General features: G+C 44.0%; 1 protein-coding gene across 1 annotated transcript in view; it reads left to right on the top strand.

Annotated features, from left to right (window-relative positions):
- LOC139026169 (uncharacterized) overlaps positions 1 to 1,071 on the top strand; it is a 3,314-nt gene extending 2,243 nt beyond the window's left edge. Inside the window, exons 2-3 of the mRNA XM_070441464.1 lie at positions 72 to 293; positions 1,067 to 1,071. Of these exons, the coding sequence (XP_070297565.1) occupies positions 72 to 293; positions 1,067 to 1,071 (227 nt within the window). The remainder of the gene's footprint in view (positions 1 to 71; positions 294 to 1,066) is intronic.
- Positions 1,072 to 3,150: the final 2,079 nt, after the last annotated feature.

Raw genomic sequence — 3,150 nt, forward strand, 5'->3', positions numbered from 1 at the left:
CAGAGAGAGATATCCCCAGAGACCCTGCCCTCCCAGGGCTCCCTCCAGTCCCCAGTGACCCTGCCCTCCAGGCTCCCTCCAGTCCCCCAGAGACCCTGCCCTCCAGGGCCTCCCTCGCGCAGCTTCCCCAGAGACCCTGCCCTCCAGGGCTCCCTCCAGTCCCCAGAGACCCCTCGCCCTCCAGGGCTCCCTCCAGTCCCCCAGTGACCCTGCCCTCCAGGGCTCCCTCCAGTCCCCAGAGACCCTGCCCTCCAGGGCTCCTCCGCCAGCTCCCAGCCCAGAGACCCTGCCCCGTCAGCCCCAGGACCCCCCCCCCCCCCATGCCTGCTGTTCCGCCAGCCTCTTATTCCATCTATATCCACAGAGTACATAGTACAGCTTTGGCCTGGCCACCTTAATGATTTCTTCTTCTCCTCGTCTCTCTATCTCTCTCTGTGTCTCTCTCTCTCTCTCTGTATCTCTCTCTCTCTCTCTCTGTGTGTCTCTCTCTGTCCTTTCTCTCTCTGTCTCTTCTCTCAATTCAATTCAATTCGCAATTCAAACCCCATCTCCATGTCATGATCCAGGTTAACCATAACAGTAATAATAGCATTATGTTTCATCCCCCCTGCCTTCACGTGGTCATTTTGTGCTTTAACAGCTCATCTCCTTCTGAAATTGAGCTCCAATTTCAAAGTAGCTCGTTTGAAAAGATTTCACAGTACATTAGAGTGAGAGACAGAGATACTGTATCCTATACCATCAGCTTGTTTTTCTATCCGGCCCAGTAATATGAGCGAACAGACAGAGGCAGCATTGTCCTGGACTGAGGCCTTGACGACATCATCATTCCATCTACCCCCCCCCCCCCCCCAGTAATATATGTCTTGCTCATCAGACAGAACATACAATTCTCTGCCAGTCCAAGGGTAACAATCCAAGGGTAACAGAGTGATTGACTTGCACAAAGAAAGCAATGGGAGGAAAATGTCCTTGTAGCATAGAATGTCTTTTTATATTGTGGAGAAGTTGTTGTGGAGAAGTGTCGTGTGGAGTATGTGAGTTTTTTGTGGTTGTTGTGTTGCAGTTTGAAGTTAAATCCTTGACATTATATAGTTATATCTATTATCCTATGGAGGAGCAGGAAGGAATCACTCAGTTCTGGCTCTGTACTCATCTCCCGGGTGGCGCAGTGGTCTAGGGCACTGCATCGCAGTGCTAGCTGTGCCACCAGAGTCTCTGGTTCGCGCCCAGGCTGGGCTGGGTTCACGCCCAGCCTCTGTCGCAGCCGGCCGCAACCGGGAGATCCGTGGGGCGACGCACAAATTGGCATAGCGTGAAATTATACTATGACAATGCGGTGGAGAGTGTAGACTGTCAGAATTAAATTGAGGGTGTTTTCATCCATATCGGGTAAACCGTTTAGAAATTACAGCACTTTTTGTACATCGTCCCAGCTTTTTTAGGGACCAAAAGTATTGGGATAAATTCACTTATATGTGTATTAAAGTAGTAAATAAGTTTACACTAATTTGTGTCCGGATTACGTATTCCGAGAACGCAATGACTACATCAAGCCTCTGACTTTACAAACTTGTTGGATGCATTTGCGGTTTGTTTTCGTTGTGTTTCAGATTATTTTGTGCCCAATAGAAATAAATGTTAAATAAAGTATTGTGTCATTTTGGAGTCACTTCTATTGTAAATAAGAATATAATATGTTTCTTAACACTTCTACATTAATGTGGATGCTACCAAGATGACAGATAATCCCGAATGAATCGTCATTAATAATGAGTGATAAAGTTAGAGTCAAATATCATACCCCCAAGACACGCTAACCTCTCACCATTACAATAACAGAGGAGGTTAGCATTTTATATCATACCACCAAGACATGCTAACCTCTCACCATTACAATAACATGGGAGGTTAGCATTTTATATCATACCCACAAGACATGCTAACCTCTCACTATTACAATAACAGGGGAGGTTAGCATTTTATATCATACCCACAAGACATGCTAACATCTCACCATTACAATAACAGGGGAGGTTAGCATTTTATATCATACCCACAAGACATGCTAACCTCTCACCATTACAATAACATGGGAGGTTAGCATTTTATATCATATCTCCAAGACATGCTAACCTCTCACCATTACAATAACAGGGGAGGTTAGCATTTTATATCATACCACCAAGACACGCTAACCTCTCACCATTACCAATAACAGGGGAGGTTAGCATTTTATATCATACCACCAAGACATGCTAACCTCTCTCCATTACAATAACAGGGGAGGTTAGCATTTTATATCATACCCCCAAGACATGCAAACCTCTCACCATTACCCTTACAGAGGTTAGAATTTCTTTGTGGGGGGACCTATAATATTTGTACGTCTCTAACTTTATCACTCTCAACGTAACCTCACAAAATGATCCAGCTTTCAATAAGTAGTTCAAAGAGCTTCCTTGACTTCATTTAACATTTTTTTTTTCTATCGTGTTTTATTTTGCAATAGATAATCATTAAGCTCACATACAGACATTTGGGAAGTACGCCTTCCGTTCTTCAGTGTGTAGGTCGGTTCTCATCCCTGTCAATGCACACAGTCACTCTATAAACCCTCCAAATCTCGGCTCCAAGCTCTAGGCATAACATGATACGGAACATCACTCACTCTAGGATTCATCTCTCTCTCTCTACATGAATTGGACAGTGGAATTTGTTACTGTTTCTCCCCATCATATTTTGTATATTAGTGAGTGATTGTCACGGTTAGATGTCCTGTCGTTTGGTGCTTTCTGTTCACACTTCATCATCTAAGACGGCAGAGTCCCAAATGTCATGCTTTTTCCCCTGTATAGTGCATTACTTTTGACCAGACAGAAATTTACCTGAGGAACATTCAATTTACAAGAGAACATGCAGGGCGTGTATTGTATTTTCTTTCATGGCGGAAACAATAAAGAAACTCATAAACATGTATTTACGTGAAATCCCGAACATGTTTATATTGGTAGGTCATTTAAAGATGACCTTAAGCTCACACCTAGATCATGTTTCACAGGAGGAGGATGAATCCCCATGACAACAGGTACTCTGTTTACATAGGAAGCATTTATTGATGAATCCCCATGACAACATGTACTCTGTTTA

The sequence above is a fragment of the Salvelinus sp. IW2-2015 genome, unplaced genomic scaffold, assembly GCF_002910315.2.
Source record: "Salvelinus sp. IW2-2015 unplaced genomic scaffold, ASM291031v2 Un_scaffold4050, whole genome shotgun sequence".
NCBI classification, from domain to species: domain Eukaryota; kingdom Metazoa; phylum Chordata; class Actinopteri; order Salmoniformes; family Salmonidae; genus Salvelinus; species Salvelinus sp. IW2-2015.